Source organism: Salvelinus alpinus, chromosome 25 (genome assembly GCF_045679555.1).
Source record: "Salvelinus alpinus chromosome 25, SLU_Salpinus.1, whole genome shotgun sequence".
Classification (NCBI taxonomy): domain Eukaryota; kingdom Metazoa; phylum Chordata; class Actinopteri; order Salmoniformes; family Salmonidae; genus Salvelinus; species Salvelinus alpinus.
This window is the reverse complement of record NC_092110.1, coordinates 12,414,551-12,432,143: the sequence shown is the minus strand read 5'-3', so window position 1 is coordinate 12,432,143 and position 17,593 is coordinate 12,414,551. Positions and strand designations below refer to the sequence as shown.

General features: G+C 43.2%; 1 protein-coding gene across 1 annotated transcript; it reads left to right on the top strand.

The window, feature by feature from the left end:
- Nucleotides 1-6: 6 nt before the first annotated feature.
- On the top strand, nucleotides 7-15,211 carry LOC139553380 (calmodulin-1). The gene is made up of 7 exons (XM_071365651.1): nucleotides 7-73; nucleotides 1,363-1,585; nucleotides 5,901-5,931; nucleotides 6,417-6,560; nucleotides 8,978-9,084; nucleotides 13,340-13,475; nucleotides 14,192-15,211. Exons 2-7 carry the CDS (start codon nucleotides 1,583-1,585, stop codon nucleotides 14,218-14,220), a joined length of 450 nt encoding a protein of 149 aa, XP_071221752.1. The 5' UTR covers nucleotides 7-73; nucleotides 1,363-1,582; the 3' UTR covers nucleotides 14,221-15,211.
- Nucleotides 15,212-17,593: the final 2,382 nt, after the last annotated feature.

Genomic DNA, 17,593 nt, shown 5'->3' with positions numbered 1-17,593 from the left:
CGTGTATGTTTGCGGTGACCAATCGCCTATCACCACCACTCCTCCCGAAAAACTCAAATCGAGCCCTTGCCAGGTGAGGAGGAAACATTTTGAGACACTACAAAGACTGAAAGAAACGTCTTGTCGTAAGCAATTATTACAGTATTGCAAAAATACTCAGTGTTACAATGTAGACTGTCCGGTTACACCGTTTTCCAAAACTACTGAGGTAACATTAGGCGCCATTGCTTGACGCATTGCAGATCCAACGTAGCCAATCTTAGGCGCTCGTACAGTGAACAGAATATTGCAGGTCCACAGTAGCCAATGAGGAACGCCGTCTCAAAAATAACCGCAATTTCTCCAGCGTCAACAAAGAGACAGGCCCGTGTGTTTTAAAGTATTCTTCCGCATAGATACAACAGTGCGTTGCAAAAAGTAGAGCGCCCGTGTTCCAACTCGAGCTCATCAGGAACCTGTCAATTCAGTGCACAGACAGACATTTGTCGAAGTGAACTACAATCTGTACTGTTTGCCATATGACCAAAGCCGCTGCCACAACCTATTCTCTGCCTATGTCAACAATTGACTGTTTTTTTTGCAACATTTTTTTTGTAAATATGACATGTGTGTTAGGTGTTAGGTTTTTTATTATCACAAACAGCATGCAGAATCGAGATACACAACCTAGTAATTATTTGCATACACTGATCAAAATACAAATGCATCAACTGAATATATGCTTTTCACTTTATTTGAGAATAACAAAGAATAGGCTATAGATATTGAATATGGATCCCCTACTAAGGCATGCTCTCTATAATTTCATTATTAGAAGAAATTACAGATTTAGGATATCATGAAATCTTCTGGAAACAAGTTGGTTCTGAGTTTGCAAAACATTGGAAATAAATATTTTATTTTCACCAGTTGTATTACCAAGGAGTCCAACTATAAAACTCCATTATTGGTACATTTGTCAATGACTGATATTGGGAAATGAATATGAATTCAATATTAATATACTTGCCTACTTCTGTTGCAGAGGTTTAAATGGTTAATTTGCCACGAAAACTTTGAATCACTATGTGTTTTTACTTTCCCAGCTCTATCATCTGTTGAAATAAATCTCTATTATTCTCAGATTATCATTATCACCTTATGCACCAATAACATAATGTAATGCATATGTGTGCCTTTTCCTTTGAAATATAAATCTCTATCTGGTGCTGCTCATCTACAATTCAAAAATAAAGGAATGGCTGGTCAAATGTAGATGTATGAGTAGTTGAGTGTGTAAGTAGCCTACTTTCACCATGTAAGTGTCACTGTTGTGCTGTGTGTGGTCAATAGCTTTTTTTAGTGCCAATTAATCTCTGCTAGGCAAATTGATGCTGAGGAGTGAGGGATCCAGGCTGCCTGTCCTGCAGTGGGAAAATGCGGAAGTGAGTGAGGACGGTTTTCAGCGGCGGAGGAATACACCAAGCTATATAGACACAGATCGCGAGAGATACACAACTTCAACCCATCATTAGAGGTCCACGGGAGCTGGTCAGTCTCGTAGTCTAGTTTTAGAAAACCAACCCATCCAGCGCCGTCAGACATGGTAAGTATAATATTTTGTGTTGCATTCGAAATATTATCCTTTTTAAGTCAAATATAATGAAAGGCAGGAATGCAAAGTTTGCCTGCAGAGGAGGATTCGCGTGAGCTGTTGAACGGTTCGAGTGATCATGCGTCGATGCTGGCTTGTCAGATTGTTGGGTGTCATATCTTTGAGTATTGGAGGCTACAATTCATATTGGTCGGATATAAGACGCATGATAACTCTTTAAAAAGTTTATTTTAGGCTGATAATCGAGGCAATGGCTTCATGTCAGCGAGGCAGACCTAACTATACGCGTCCGTGAATCAGGCGCAGTTTGTGATTTTAATGTTTAACAAAATCGGTGTTATGAGCCGGTAATGTTACGTGTTAATTAAGGTCATGTAACAGAAAATATGTGAGCTATCCAATTTTGATCAAACGGAAGCTGTGAAACCCTTGAGATTTCTGTCCTTTGCCACATGCACAGGCAGACGAACGAATGTAGCTATCTGTTGATGCTGTTCGAGGGACCTGTGCATGCTGCTGTGCCTACCGCACACCCCCCCCCCCCCAGAAAATCACTATCATTCAGAATTATATAAATGATTAAATATATTTGACACGATGTTGCATTTTTTTATTAGGCGACTTTGATCTGATTCAGCAATGCACTTGATCGTATCATTTGATATATGATCAATCTTTTTCAGGTTCTGTTACTAGTCTGAACGATGTAAATGTGTCGTTTCATGTATCTTTTGGCCTCAGGAGACAGCAGGGGAACCCCATCTATGGTATTATAGGCTACTTTGTGGAATATTAATGGAGTTTGATTCAATCTGCTTATCCCACTTTTCAATGTTCATCAATGCTTACAAATCATTTATGGACTTGTTATTTTTATCACGGTTTCTGGTCATTTATGGACTCTATTTAATCGAAAATGTAATCTGCGCCATTATGTGTGAGATCGAAAGTGATGATATAGCCAACATGGTAATACTTTTAGAATAGCTGCCCTCTCTGACAGGACATGCAGATGCTTGACTTATGCCTTGGTCATATCACTTTTTATACACGGATGGAGAACAATGTATTGAATATCATGTGGTTTTCCGTTAGTAATTAACTTTGCGGTTGTCACAGGAGGATCAACGTCAATGAGATTTCTCTCGCCTGCCTAAATTGCAGGGCTTAATTGTGTTGTATAAGCAGCGGGAGGACAGCGTGAAAACATTAATCTCTAAATAAATTATGTTCTTGTGCTCAATGCACACATTGTTTCTCCGAAAGCATGGAAGGAATGTCTCCACCAAAGTGGTGATAACAAAGCTACTGATTGTAGACTCTGAATCAAGCCTTTCATATGGACACGCACATCAGTGTGCCCACTTGCCTGGGTACATTGGGTCCGCTGTTTTGGCCCTTGCTCGGATGTTTGATTGGGTGTGGTGGGCAATCAGAAAATCTTTTTAGATGTGTGTGTTTGTTTGTGTGCTGCTGTGCTGTGAGGGCGTGAACGGAAAGATTGTGGGTCCTCTGTGCTCTCTGCTGTAGTTGTGGAGTCATTGACCCTTACACGGCGTCCTGTTGTGTGCCATGACCAGGAAATGAATGTGTGTTTCCATGCAGAAATGGCTAAAAGACAGACTCTGAGATTATCTGCTCTATTAGTTAGTATTTTGACACAATGTAGGAAAAATGCCTTGCACTGTGACTGGACTGTTTTTTGTTCTCGCTTTACTGGCATTGAATGGCCACGGGCTTTGTTAGTATACATGCAGGGTGACTGACTGTCTTAGCAGTGCCTCCCAACTCCGCGTGAGGACAACCAGCTCAAATTATATTATTTAGCCAAAGTAGGGTAATTGTAATGCATGAAAAAAGCCTTGGCTATATACCATTCTGTGACAAAGTTGCACATTTACCATGTTCATGCCATTTCAACAATAAGCAGCAATAACCAATGTGTTGAATATTTCTGAAAGAGATTGATGAGCAAGGGTGGGTTTGGTGTATGTGATCATATAGCCTAGTGGATTACTATGCCCCATGATATCACTGCACATTATATCACACACTCATATGATGTGGTAGTGTCTGATTAACTCCATCCCTCTGCTACAGGCCTATGTGATGTGTTCAGGAGGAAAGTGGAGCTCAAGTCATGTGGGCAGAAACACAAACGGGACATAGCAGTGACAAGAAGCCTATCACTCACAAACGTTTTTCTCTGTGGCACTACACTACCACCACATGGCCCTCGGGGACCACTTGTCAATGTTGTGTGAAAGTGGCAATACCACGCTGATCAGCAGCTATGCTGTTTTTAGTTCTCATATCGAGGCCAGATTCCTGGAGAGGTTGTGTGGCGCTTGTGAATCCAGGTCAGATTCCTGGCAGATGGGTGTGTGGCTGTGCGTATAGTGGCGTGAGTGTGTGTTTTAGGGGTCCTGTTCCCTGCCTGGGGTGCTGGAGGGAAGAAGGGTGTTCCTGGCTGGGGTCCTGTAGGCTGGGGCTGTACTGGGCTAGCCCTGAGGAGCCAGCAGGGGTACGGAGGAGGACCTCCCCTCTGGGGACACTGCCAAAGAATACTGCTGATGGTTCAGAGAAACAAAGCCAAGGTATAGCTTAGATGAAAGCCAATATATCAGAGAGGGGTTAGTTGACAGCGACTGTACAATAGACCTGACACCTTGATGTGACAGTCAGCCACTGCCAGGCTCTGGGTGTTCTGTGTGTGGGGGGCTGCCAGACAGGGAGCCATCAGCATCTAGCCTCTGACCCTGGATGCTCTTTCTGTCCAACCAACCTGGTGGGGGGCCCTAAGCACCACGTGACCGGGCTTTAATCATGGAAACGATCCTTCAGGGCCCCTTGTTGGTTTCTGTAACCATACCACCACGCTGACAGCCCAGATTGCGAGGTGGCGAAAAGCACAACACGATACATCAACCCCAGAGCTTCTGTTAAAACGACCCATGTGGAAGTTAGGATTCCCAAAGATATCCAAATACAGACAGCAGCCCCATGTTTGTTAGGCTGCCACTACAGTGGGAGGTAGCCAGTCAGTCACATCACTGCCACAGTAGCCTGCTTCAGGTCAGGTAAACCCTGCTTCACTATCGGTCAGTCTAGTCCTCCTCTCTGTCTGGTGCTAAGTTCAGCCAGCTGAGCCCCACTCCCAGAGACTTGACACCGCTCCCCACGTCTAGGAGCCAGAGACCTGACCAACAGCTCCAGACAGGCAGGCTGAGGAGACATAAGAGAACCATGTTGCCCAAGAAGCCACCCTGCTACCGGGATGATGACTTGGTTTCTCTGTCCATGGTGTATGAGCTTCTGGACCAGCAGCAGTTCTTCTACAAGGAGCTGATTGAGCAGCAGGAGAGGAACTTCAAGACCTTCTTACAAATGCTGGTGGACTCCATCAACAGTCGCATTGACAACGTGGTCAAAGAGGTCCAGGACATGAAGAACGGCCTGCATATTACCAAGACTGAACTGGTGGACGTCAGGCGCCAAGGCAACATAAATGCCAAGCGGGCAGAGTGCCTGGCTGAGGGGCTGGTGATTGTGCGGGAGGCCATGGATGCCCTCTCCTCCAAGGCTGGGGTGTTCGATGGAAAGCCGAAGAAGAGTAATCTATGTCTGGAGAGCAAGCCAGACGCGAGGAAGGCGGACACCTGGCAGGACCAGCCTAAGGCAAAGAAGCTGGTGGCTGACCTCACCGACCTGCACTTTGGCGAGTTTCAGGTCCCCAAACTCTACTATGCCCTCTGTATGAATGATAGGGGAGCTGAAACTGGTTGCGTGATGAGGGATGCCTGTGGTGTGTAAGCAGAAACACAGGCTCTAGTCTAGATTAACCAGTTAGCCTACCCTTCTGTTGCTTTCTAATTGTAGGTCATTTTGGTCAGTACACCTGTGTAGTTGCATGAGTGATATCAGATTTTGTGGGAAACATGGCTGGTTTGGCTTGAAGTGTATATGATTCTGTGTAGGTCAGTGTCTTAACTGTACTCCTGCATTGTGTGTATGTAGGCCAGGACTATATTAAATTCAAGTGGGGAATGCCTGGCCTCTCCTCCGTGGCATTAATGTGCAATGTAGCTCAGCAGTCACAGAGTAGAGACAGGCAGCCTGACCAGGATCATTGCCTAGACTATGTAGTATTGTATCTGTTGCGCAGAGGTGGACTGGGAAGGAAAAAGGAAGAAATAGGTCAGTTTTTCTGTAGTGCTGCTTGTGTTCGGTCTTCAGTCACAATACAAAGCCATTGATATTTTTTTTTATTCCTCTCCCTCCTCCCCCTCTTTTTGCCCCCCCTCAGGCCGACCAACTAACAGAGGAGCAGATTGCCGGTAAACAGTTCAACGCACCTGCACGCACACATTTCAGTTTTCAGCTGTGTATGAATATTTCATGTGAGGCATGTCGGCTAGCTAGCTCCGGATGGCTGATTGTAAATCCTGCTCTGGATGTAATGGCAGACCGAGACCTAGCAGACATACCTGTTGTTGACGAGACGTTTTATCCACTCACCTTGACAATAAACAAATGTAATCCTTTCAAGCTGAGGCCATATCATAGCCCATGAGGTCAAACTGAGGTGGGATTTATTATTGCTTGAAAATGTCACTCAATCCAATGAACAAATGTAACCTAGATGAGATGGCCCATACGTAAATTGTATGCACGCATGACTAAGTCGCTTTGGATAAGAGTCTGCTAAATGGCATACATTATGAGATAAGTCAGTGACTGTCTAATCAAGTTGTTTTAATGTAGCTCAGCTGTGATCTTTTCTTATTTTGGACACAACTAACTGTTGCTGTCTTCTCTGCAGAGTTCAAGGAGGCTTTCTCCTTGTTCGATAAAGACGGCGATGGCACCATCACAACCAAAGAGCTGGGCACCGTTATGAGGTCGCTGGGACAGAACCCCACAGAGGCAGAGCTGCAGGACATGATCAACGAGGTCGACGCTGATGGTGAGTTAGTTCCACCTGCTACGGTGTAGGGTGAAGTTGCACCAGAATGCGTATTTTTCTCACTAATAGTTAAGGTTATAGAAGAGAAAGCTGATCCTAGATATGTACCTATGGGGAAACATCACTGTGGAGTGGATCCTACTAGGGTTGTAAAGTTCCCAGGTTTTCTAGAAATCCCCGTGTGGTGGATTCCTGCAAACTGGAGGGAATAAGCAAGAAGGGAATTTCTGTAAAAGCTGGGAATTTAAGCAAGACCGAAGTACTACTCCATCTCCTTGGGCTATGTTATAATGCAGATGTGGGTGTGTTCAGTCACTTCTCTGCTCTCCCTTCTGGAAGTCAACCCAACGGTGATGAACATTGATTCTTATTGATAGAGTTATTGACAAGTTTATCCACGGCCTAACTTCGTGCTGGGAGTACTTGCATTGATTATAATGACTGACTGTCACTATTTAGGTCAGTCAGACCTAGCGACTGCCTGCAACAAAGCCAGTTGAATAATGGCAGCAGGTAATAATGTCCTAGTGAAATCCATGACATAATCCACTCTGAGCTCTGCTCTGCTGGGATGCACATTCTCTGAGGGCCCAGGGAAGGAGCTCAGAGCAGCCGTGGTACACCCTGTTTACACACACGGTAGTACCCGTCCATTCACTCAATGGGGAAGTTGAAACACCCAGTCTGTGCGTTATACATGAGGGACTCGGCCCGCCCTGTATATAGAATGCAACAGTAACACACACACACTGGGGAACAGTCAGTCTGTACTATACTGCCCTGTATACGTAATGGAATGATATATACAATTGAAGTCGGAAGTTTACATACACTTAGGTTGGAGTCATTAAAACTACTTTTTCAACCATGCCAAAACTACACTTTGTTAACAAGAAATTTGTGGAAAGTCTACTTTGTGCATGACACGTAATTTTTCCAACAATTGTTTAGACAGATTTTTTTCGCTTAATTCACTGTATCACAATTCCAGTAGGTCAGAAGTTTACATACACTAAGTTGACTGCCTTTTAAACAGCTTAGAAAAATCCAGAAAATGATGTCATGGCTTTAGAAGATTCTGATTGGCTAATTGACATAATTTGAGTCAATTGGAGGTGTACCTGTGGATATATTTCAAGGCCTACCTTCAAACTCAGTGCCTCTTTGCAATCCGAAGAACAGCATCCCAGCCGTGAAGGACAGGTGTGGCAGCATCATGTTGTGGGGGTGCTTTGCTGCAGGAGGGACTGGTGCACTTCACAAAGTAGATGGCATCATGAGGCCAGAAAATTATGTGGATATATTGACGCAACATCTCAAGACGTCAATCGGGAAGTTAAAGCTTGGTCGCAAATGGGTCTTCCAAATGGACAATGACCCCAAGCATACTTCCAAAGTTGTGGCAAAATGGCTTAAGGACAACAAAGTCAAGGTATTGGAGTGGCCATCACAAAGCCCTGACCTCAATCCTATGGAAAATTTGTGGGCAGAACTGAAAAAGCATGTGTGAGCAAGGAGGCCTACAAACCTGACTCAGTTACACCAGCTCTGTCAGGGGAATGGGCCAGAATTCACCCAACTTATTGTGGGAAGCTTGTGGAAGGCTACCTGAAACGTTTGACCCAAGTTCAACAATTTAAATGCAATGCTACCTAATACTAATTGAGTGTATGTAAACTTCTGACCCACTGGGAATGTGATGAAAGAAATAAAATCTGAAATAAATCATTCTCTCTACTATTATTCTGACATTTCACATTCTTAAAATAAAGTGGTAATCCTAACTGACCTAAGACAGGGAATTTTTACTAGGATTAAATGTCAGGCATGTGAAACTGAGTTTAAATGTATTTGGCTAAGCCTGGGGTGAACTTCCGACTTCAACTGTATATATCATACACACAGACCGAGCGAACGAGGACATGTGGAGTGGAGAACAGAACAGACATGCATTAATTAACTGGGGAACTGTATGTCAGGAGGGAACAGCTCTGTGCTCAGAGGAATGGTCTTAACCAGGAATCACACACATGATCACATACAAACTCACTCCGCTGTACCTGGAGCCCCCCCTCCCCGTCACACACCCTTGACGAGCCAAGACTAATCCAGGTTAAATGTGATCAGTGTTGGTGTGAGTGTCTGCTCCAAAGGGTTTAACCAGGCCCCCTGAAGTTCTGATCCAGTGACCTTAACCTCTCTCTGTGATCCTGTCATGGCTCCCTTTTGCTTTGCATTAGAGGCAGCTCAACCCCTTCCAGAGCCTGTTGTAGTGGTACACAGCCCACTCTGGACCACACATGGCCCACTGTGACAGGGGCTTAAATCCCTGATAAGCAACTTTCAATTCTTTCTGTCTAAAGTTTTTTTTTTTTTTTTTTTTTTTATAAATAAAGCTTCTCTTTCTTCCCCCACAGGCAACGGCACCATTGATTTCCCCGAGTTCCTCACTATGATGGCCAGGAAAATGAAGGACACAGACAGCGAGGAGGAGATTCGCGAGGCGTTCAGGGTATTCGACAAGGTAAGGATAGTGCCAGCCGTGTGGTGTGTGTGTGTTAGGGCTGGGCGACATGGCCAAAATATTATATCACATTTGTTTTAAAAAATTGACTTTATTTTTAGTTTTTGAATAATAAAAGTTGTACATTTTGCTTTATGAGTAGTGAGCGATCCAAGGTTGGCAACATATACATTCTAAGTGATTTCAATGAGTCTTCATTCTGATTTTGTTTTATACTGTTCAATTCAACCAAAACAAATTTCAGCACTTATCATTTCTGCATTTCCTGCACTCCAATTGCAGTGGTGGAAAAAGTACCCAATTGTCATACTTGAGGATAAGTTAATAGAAAATTACTCAAGTAAAATTCACCCAGTAAAATACTAGAGTAAAAGTATTTGGTTTTAAATGTACTTAAGTAGCAAAAGTATAACTCATTTCAAATTCCTTATATTAAGCATACCAGATGGCACCATTTTTCTTTTTATTTACGGATAGCCAGGGGCACACCAACACTCAGACATTTACAAACAAAGCATTTGTGTTAGTGAGTCATCCAGAGCAGAGGCAGTAGATGACCAGGAATGTTCTCTTAAAGTGTGTGAATTGGACCATTTTCCTGTCCTGCTAAGCATTCAAAATGTAACAAGTACTTTTAGGTGTCAGGGGAAAATGGATGGAGTTAAAAGTACAGTGTTTTCTTTAGGAATGTAGTGAAGTAAAAGTTATCAAAAATAGTAATGTACAGATACCAAAAAAGTAAAGGGTCTGAATGCTTATGCAAATGTGATATTTCAGGGTGTTTTTTTTTAAATAAATAAATTGGCAACCATTTCTACAAGCCTGTTTTTGCTTTCACATTATGGGGTATTGGGGGGGGGGGGGTGGGGGGGGCTATTTAATCAATTTAAGAATAAGGCTGTGGGAGGAGTCAATGGGTCTGAATACTTTCCAAATGCACTGTTTTATTATATACAGTGGGGAGAACAAGTATTTGATACACTGCTGATTTTGCAGGTTTTCCTACTTACAAAGCATGTAGAGGTCTGTAATTTTTATCATAGGTACACTTCAACTGTGAGAGACGGAATCTAAAACAAAAATCCAGAAAATCACTTTGTATGATTTTGAAGTAATTAATTTGCATTTTATTGCATGACATAAGTATTTGATCACCTACCAACCAGTAAGAATTCCGGCTCTCACAGACCTGTTAGTTTTTCTTTAAGAAGCCCTCCTGTTCTCCACTCATTACCTGTATTAACTGCACCTGTTTGAACTCGTTACCTGTATAAAAGACACCTGTCCACACACTCAATCAAACAGACTCCAACCTCTACACAATGGCCAAGACCAAAGAGCTGTGTAAGGACATCAGGGATAAAATTGTAGACCTGCACAAGGCTGGGATGGGCTACAGGACAATAGGCAAGCAGCTTGGTGAGAAGGCAACAACTGTTGGCGCAATTATTAGAAAATGGAAGAAGTTCAAGATGACGGTCAATCACCCTCGGTCTGGGGCTCCATGCAAGATCTCACCTCGTGGGGCATCAATGATCATGAGGAAGGTGAGGGATCAGCCCAAAACTACACGGCAGGACCTGGTCAATGACCTGAAGAGAGCTGGGACCAGAGTCTCAAAGAAAACCATTAGTAACACACTACGCCGTCATGGATTAAAATCCTGCAGCGCACGCAAGGTCCCCCTGCTCAAGCCAGCACATGTCCAGGCCCGTCTGAAGTGTTCCAATGACCATCTGGATGATCCAGAGGAGGAATGGGAGAAGGTCATGTGGTCTGATGAGACAAAAATAGAGCTTTTTGGTCTGAACTCCACTCGCCGTGTTTGGAGGAAGAAGAAGGATGAGTACAACCCCAAGAACACCATCCCAACCGTGAAGCATGGAGGTGGAAACATCATTCTTTGGAGATGCTTTTCTGCAAAGGGGACAGGACGACTGCACCGTATTGAGGGGAGGATGGATGGGGCCATGTATCGCGAGATCTTGGCCAAAAACCTCCTTCCCTCAGTAAGAGCATTGAAGATGGGTCGTGGCTGGGTCTTCCAGCATGACAACGACCCGAAACACACAGCCAGGGCAACTAAGGAGTGGCTCCGTAAGAAGCATCTCAAGGTCCTGGAGTGGCCTAGCCAGTCTCCAGACCTGAACCCAATAGAAAATCTTTGGAGGGAGCTGAAAGTCCGTATTGCCCAGCGACAGCCCCGAAACCTGAAGGATCTGGAGAAGGTCTGTATGGAGGAGTGGGCCAAAATCCCTGCTGCAGTGTGTGCAAACCTGGTCAAGAACTACAGGAAACGTATGATCTCTGTAATTGCAAACAAAGGTTTCTGTACCAAATATTAAGTTCTGCTTTTCTGATGTATCAAATACTTATGTCATGCAATAAAATGCAAATTAATTCCTTAAAATTCATACAATGTGATTTTCTGGATTTTTGTTTTAGATTCCGTCTCTCACAGTTGAAGTGTACCTATGATAAAAATGACAGACCTCTACATGCTTTGTAAGTAGGAAAACCTGCAAAATCGGCAGTGTATCAAATACTTGTTCTCCCCACTGTATATAATTATATATATAATTATCTACTCTTTGTCAAGCAGTGTATGATCGGTAGGGCTGTCCCAACTAAATAAAAAAATCTTGGTCGACCAAGAGTTCTTTCCACTAATCAATTGGTTAAAATGTGTGTTTTTCCATATTGACACATCCTACTTGTTTTTAATCAACTATATGCACTGCGCTTGTCTGATTCTTTAAGTGAACTGTTTTGAAATAATTAAGACTCACACAAATGCCTAGAGGCGGTCTGACCAGCAATTGATTTGATTGACTTGAGCGAGTTACTGTGTGACTAGCACCCTTTGTTACCAAAATCCCTAATTTGTTAAGGGAAAAACAACATTCTCTATTCCCTCAACCCTTGCTCCCTCTCTGTGATACATACATGTATCTCATGCATGTCGCCATGAACCGTAACACGTGACAGCAAAATGGACATGAAAAATACATTTGAAAAATCGCAGAATGTTTACCTGTTGCTCAGGAGGTAAAGGGGAAGTCAGATGTGTAATTTGACTAGTTGTGGAAAATACTGGAGGTCAAGAGAATGGTAAGGAGCAAGTGCTGCGTGCATATTATGTGTGCCAAACAGATACTGTATAGGTGACATTATAACTTATGACTGGTTGGAACAACGTAAACAACACTACATAAATTATAAGCTTACCAGAGAGTCTAACGTTTTTTTTTGTTAAGCCTATTATTAGAGCAAAGACTAAACAATTGAATGCAATTTACCAAATGGATCGGTTTATTGTTTAAGCTTATTATTCCAGGCTCGCTTTATTGTAAAAATAAAATGCTTGATTGCATTTCAAATCATGAATGCTGTGTGAGAACATGTACAAATGAATGATTGATACAGTAGCCTGTATAGGCCTAAGTTACGGTATTTATACTAAACAGGATGCACTCTTAGGCCTACAGCTCAATGGTGGTTATACAAGGCTGCTCTACTAAGCCTAAAGCCAGGCACATTTAACAGTTAGGCTATTGATTATAGTCCTAATACATTTTCTTTGACAATTAAGGCAAGGGCTGTTTTCTCATCTCTTAACTCTGCTGCCTCCACCACATTGTTCTCAACACCAATATGCTTGTTAACTTTGCTATTATGCACTTAGCAACATGGGCTAGGAAAAGGGGCCAATTCAACAGCGCACTGATGTGCTTCAGAACCGTGGACAGTGGCCCCTATCCAAAGCGGGAGAAAATGCGTTTGTTATAAAATATATATATTTTAAAATTTGTTGCACCATTGTGACTACATAATATATAACCATATACAATGTCTTAGACTGATGAACCGTGCCATCCAAACAGCATCCACAATGGAGCAGTCCACTCAGGCATGCGTCAATCACACAGGTTTTTGCCACTGCTTGACCCAAAGAAATCTCGGACGACCAACGGCCTATTGACCGTCAACTAAATGGGGTTAGCCCTAATGATCAGTGATATCATGTATGGTTTCTCTTCCTGCATACGCAGTTACAAGGTAGTCCCTTTTGTAAAAAGACTATCATGGCTTTGTTCCAATATCCACACTAGTGTACTGTGACACGTAGCATGCATGCCAGTCCTAGAGTGAGCGTACTGCAAGCATACATTTAAATTAGTATGGTAAAGTCCCTTTGGAAAAGGCAGGTGTGTTTGCCGTGAGATGTCAGACGCTCACCATCTCTCCCTTGCAGGATGGGAATGGCTACATCAGCGCTGCAGAGCTCCGTCACGTCATGACAAACCTGGGAGAGAAGTTAACAGACGAGGAGGTCGATGAGATGATCAGAGAAGCCGACATTGACGGAGACGGACAGGTCAACTATGAAGGTAAGAAGAGGACAGTGCTTCGTTCTGCTGTGTAGGAGTGTACAGTCGATCTCAGCAGTGTCCCTATGGGGGCCTGTAGTCAGTAGAGCTGTCACCCACGAACTCATACTCCCATGCTACTGTACAGCCAGTCTTGGTTTTCTGCCGCTCCCCTCATCCCTTTCTACAGCTCCAATTCCTCTCTTTTCTCATCCCTTTCTACTACCTGATCCCACTCTACCACTCTCATCCCCCTCTTCTCTCACTTTCTAGCGCCCTGATCCCTTTCTACCATCCCAATTGTTTTATTTCTCCTCATCCCTTTTCTATTGCCCTGATCCTCTTCTAATTTTCTGCTGCCTGATCCCTCTTCACTCTACCACTCTCATCCCCCTCATTATTTTCTACTGCCTGATTGCCCCTCTTCTCTCCTTTTTACTGTCCTGATCCCCCTCTCTTCACTCAACTGCGATCACCCTCTTTTCTCATCCTATTACTGCCCGATCCACCTGTTCTGTCATCCTGATCCCTTTCTTATAGAATTGGTCCATCTCTCTAATAGGATATTTGGCTTACGTAATACACAGTCTTCATGATGATTCATTTAAGTGTATTATGATTTGTCTTTGACATTTTTTTTGATTGTCTGGATCTGACATGTAATTGCTGCCTTGATCAGTGGTTGGTTGTTTTCTTCATTCTCCTAATGTGTTTTTGTTTTGTTCTTTTGTTCACAGAATTTGTACAAATGATGACAGCAAAATGAAGCTCCCCTACCCTTCTCCTGACCTTAGAAGACAAAAAAAATCAGTCAAATGTTTTACTTACCTCTTGCAAAAATATACATTTATTCATACTGTTTCTGTATAGAAAACATAACTGAATGTTGAAAAATGAAAAAATCAGTCCACATAAAAGTAAAAATAAATACAAATTAAAAAAATAAATAAAAATAAACATTATCTGCATGTACTGGTTAGTGGTCCTGTCCCCAAAGATGAGTTAGACATCAGTAATAACAGAAATAATACCTGTAAACAAAACCGTCAACAACTAAAGAAAGCACTTGGCGAACTGCTTATTGGTTCCAGTTGCTAATGGTAACGTTTGGGCTGGCCAATCGTCTTCTTTTCTTTTCCTGTTTCTGTTCTTCATGCATGCAGCTTGAGACTGGCGACGCAGTCTAGCCAATGGGCTCACTCTGATTCCACAGCGGTGTCGAGGGTACCGCCGTGGGGTTTTGGTACAGTCTATGTTGAGAGAAAGAGAAGAGCTCGGATGGGATATGGGGGGGGCATACTAAACTCGCATAGAGATGAAATGAATGGGACCTTTGCAGTTTGCTTAATTACAAAAATATATTTTTAAGAAAATGATCATTTAAAAAAATTATCATTTTAGAACTGTTTGGCATGTTGGGAATATTTGGATTTCTGTTTCCTTGTTATGCGTTGAACTTTGGGTATGATTCGAGGGGGTGGGAGGTGAGCTGGAGAGTCTGGTTTTTCCGGACTCTATTTACCTGCTAGGGGAAGTCTTTTTGGCAAGGAAACGCGGTTGTATCGTCAATGTTTTTATCTTCTGTTTCTCGACTCTGACCATGGTTGAGTGTGGGTTTTAATCGATCTACAGCGCATCTAGGGTCTTCAACACCTGAGTCTTCTCTAGACTGTTCATCTTGAGTTCAGTTTAGTTCATTCCAAGTTGTACATGCTAGTCTTTTAATTTTTTTTTCCAATAAAAGACCATGAACTTAACCTTAACTCCTTTCCTTTATGTGTGCGTGCGGATCTGTTTGTTGTGAAGGAATTGTATTACATTTAGAATAGGACCGGTTTGATAACCCATATCTCATGCTGTCCTTCAACTTATTTTTGCTCACCCTGCTTCTTCACTGACATTAATTATCCATTCTGATAATTACCTGACCTATGATTTGATGACTGGCATCTAATTTTAGATACAGCCCACGTTTCATTTTATTATATCAGAAACCTGAAGGAGATCACTATCTGGGAAGTTAAGTGGCTGAATGGGATTGGTGCGAACCCCCCCCCCCCTGTTCATTTGGCAGTACCCCCTCTACCCTATACCAGATGTCGACACGTTAGCTTGAAACGAATGGCTGTCCTAAAAGTCTTGCAACGATCCTGAGCTGAGCCTGCTTCCCTTCCCAGCCAACCAAATCTACCGCTCACTGCTGCCTATACTCTAGGAACCACTTACAGCAGAGAATGAGCTAGACTGGGATCACCATAGCAACACGTATCTTTTTCGGGAGCTGTGTTACTCAATATGATTACGTGTTGTGTTTCATGAGGACTTCACTTTTCCAAGCAGAGCGGTCGGCTGTCGAGAGCGAGACCGAGGTTGCCAAGCAACAGCAGCGGAGGGCCCATGCTGGGGCTGGGATGATGGATTTGAAAAGGCACGTGGGAGTTTGGAAAGGGAGAAATGGAGAATATTTATCTGCTGTGGTATAGGGCCCTCGGCACGCAAAGCCACGGAATCAATTGATTTTCCCACCCCTCCCAGTGATGTAGGGAAGCATATGTGTCTCCCTGCTTCCAGTGATGTAATCAGACCGGTTTATTAACGTCCTCCTTTTCAGAAGTGCTGCTGGTAATCTCCCCTATGTACTGCTCAACCCCAGTCATCGTTCCTCAACATGTAGCTGAGAGCGGCAAAGGCTTGAAGACAGCTACATACAGTTGGCCAATTAGGGAAGATGTAGACAACCATGGATGGGCATTTCTCTGCCTTGTGTCAGTGTTCACTTGAGCTGTGCTGTAGCGTGTGTACTGGCTGCTGCTGTTCAGTGGTGGGGAACGGAGCGCAATGACAGGCGCGTGGGGGGGGGGGCGTGGCGTGCCGGCGGCCCACACCTCTTGGCCCCTCTGACAAGCAGCCCGTAACCCGCCGTTTGTGTCAACTGAGCATTTCAGCTTCCCTGTCTGAGGCAGGTTAGCAAACCCAGGGAGAGAATTCAGACCTGTAAAGCAGATATGGTGAGAGGTTATGATTGGCACTAACAATGTCTTCCTCTGAACACACACACCCTAATGAGCTCCACCATGGCTGTTTGACAGACTGGAAACATTTATTTTCTGAAAGGTCGAAAGGAGTGTACTAGCCATTCTTTTCCCAGAAAAGCACAAAAATGGGTCCATTAATCTGTTTGGGTCAAGCTGGATCAGATCCTCCTATGGAAGATGACTTGACAACACTCTCACTAGGTTTGGTCCTAACACAAATATAGAGAACGCACATCCGATAACTTGCAGGTGCTGGGTACAAAAAATAAATGAAATTAAGATGGAGACCAATACACTGATGAATGCTCCTGTAGTTTATTGTAAAATGTTTCGTACTAAGCTAAACCTAACATGCTGACCAGACCGGCTCCATCGTGCCCAGATGTGTTCATGACACGCCGGTTTAAATACGAAAACTGTGAACCAACTATATTCATTTGGGGACAGGTTGAAACACACAAACATTCATGGGCATTTAGCTTGCTTGCTGTTGCTAGCTAATTTGTCCCTGATAATAATATATGTACTCTACCAGTCAAAAGTTTGGTGTAAATTAGAAATGTCCTTGTTTTCCATGAAAACATACATGAAATGAGTTGCAAAATGAATAGAAAATATAGTGTAGATGTTGACAAGGTTATAAATAATGATTTTTGACCTTTGCTTTTGTCAAAGAATCCTCCATTTGCAGCAATTACAGCCTTGCAGAGCTTTGGCATTCTAGTTGTCAATTTGTTTAGGTAATCTGAAGAGATTTCACCCCATGCTTCCTGAAGCACCTCCCCCAAATTGGATTGGCTTGATGGGCACTTCTTACGTACCATACTGTCAAGCTGCTCTCACAAAAGCTCAATAGGGTTGGGATCCGATGACTGCTGGCCACTTCATTATAGACAGAATATCAGCTGACTGCTGACTGCTGCCCTAAATAGTTATTGCATAGTTTGGAGCTGTGCTTTGGGTCATTGTCCTGTTATAGGAGGAAATTTGCTCCAATTAAGCGCCATCAACAGAATATGGCGTTGCAAAATGGAGAGAGAGCCTTCCTTCTTCAAGATCCCTTTTACCATGTATAAATCTCCCACTTTACCACCATCAAAGCAA